A 701-nucleotide genomic window follows, 5' to 3' on the forward strand; every position below is an offset into this window, starting at 1 on the left:
ACAGCTGCAGGAGCAGCTGCGGCTGCTGCTGCTGCAGCAGCAGCAGCAGCAGCCGCAGCAGCAGAAGGATGTGGCTGCAGCAACCAAACACAACCAACAGCAAAACACGATACTACATCCACACGAACAAGCGGTGCTGCAGCGCGAGTTTTTGTCGCAGCAGCAAAACAATTTCAAGCAGCAGCAGCAGCAGCAGCAGCAACTGCAGCAGCAGCAACTGCAGCAGACACTACAACAGGGAGAGCAGAACCTCGGCATGCAAAGGCACAGCATTTACACAGCCGCAGCAGCAGGACCGCAGCAGCAGCCGCCCCTGTTGCTGCCTCTTCTATCGCCTCCATACACAGCAGCAGCAGCAGCAGCAGCACAGCAGCAACAGCCTCAGCTGCATGCGCAGCAAGATGCCAGCTCCCCCCCAAAGGAGCAGCAGCAAAGCACCCCGCTTTCGCAGCAGCAATACATTACGATGCCTCCCCAGGAAGACACAGAGGAGGCCCCGCAGCTCTCTCATGCACGGCGGCTGCTGCAGCAGCAGCAGCATCTGCACTTGCTGCCGCCCCCAAACCTAGACCAAGAGCAGCAGGCTGAGGAGACAGCAGCAAACAGCCAGGAGCGTCAACTCCCTGCACCGAGACAATTGAAAGGCGAGGAGCTGCTTGCGGAGGATCGTTTGTCCGCTTGTAGCCAGCAGCAGCAGCAGC

General features: G+C 59.5%; 1 protein-coding gene across 1 annotated transcript in view; it reads left to right on the plus strand.

Annotated features, from left to right (window-relative positions):
* Positions 1-684, plus strand: part of EMH_0074980 (uncharacterized protein) — a gene marked incomplete at both ends in the record, with an annotated part of 2,974 nt that extends 2,290 nt beyond the window's left edge. Inside the window, 2 exons of the mRNA XM_013499535.1 lie at positions 1-614; positions 665-684. Of these exons, the coding sequence (XP_013354989.1) occupies positions 1-614; positions 665-684 (634 nt within the window). The remainder of the gene's footprint in view (positions 615-664) is intronic.
* Positions 685-701: the final 17 nt, after the last annotated feature.

The sequence above is a fragment of the Eimeria mitis genome, genomic scaffold (assembly GCF_000499745.2).
Source record: "Eimeria mitis Houghton genomic scaffold, Emh_scaff4417, whole genome shotgun sequence".
Classification (NCBI taxonomy): Eukaryota; Apicomplexa; class Conoidasida; order Eucoccidiorida; family Eimeriidae; genus Eimeria; species Eimeria mitis.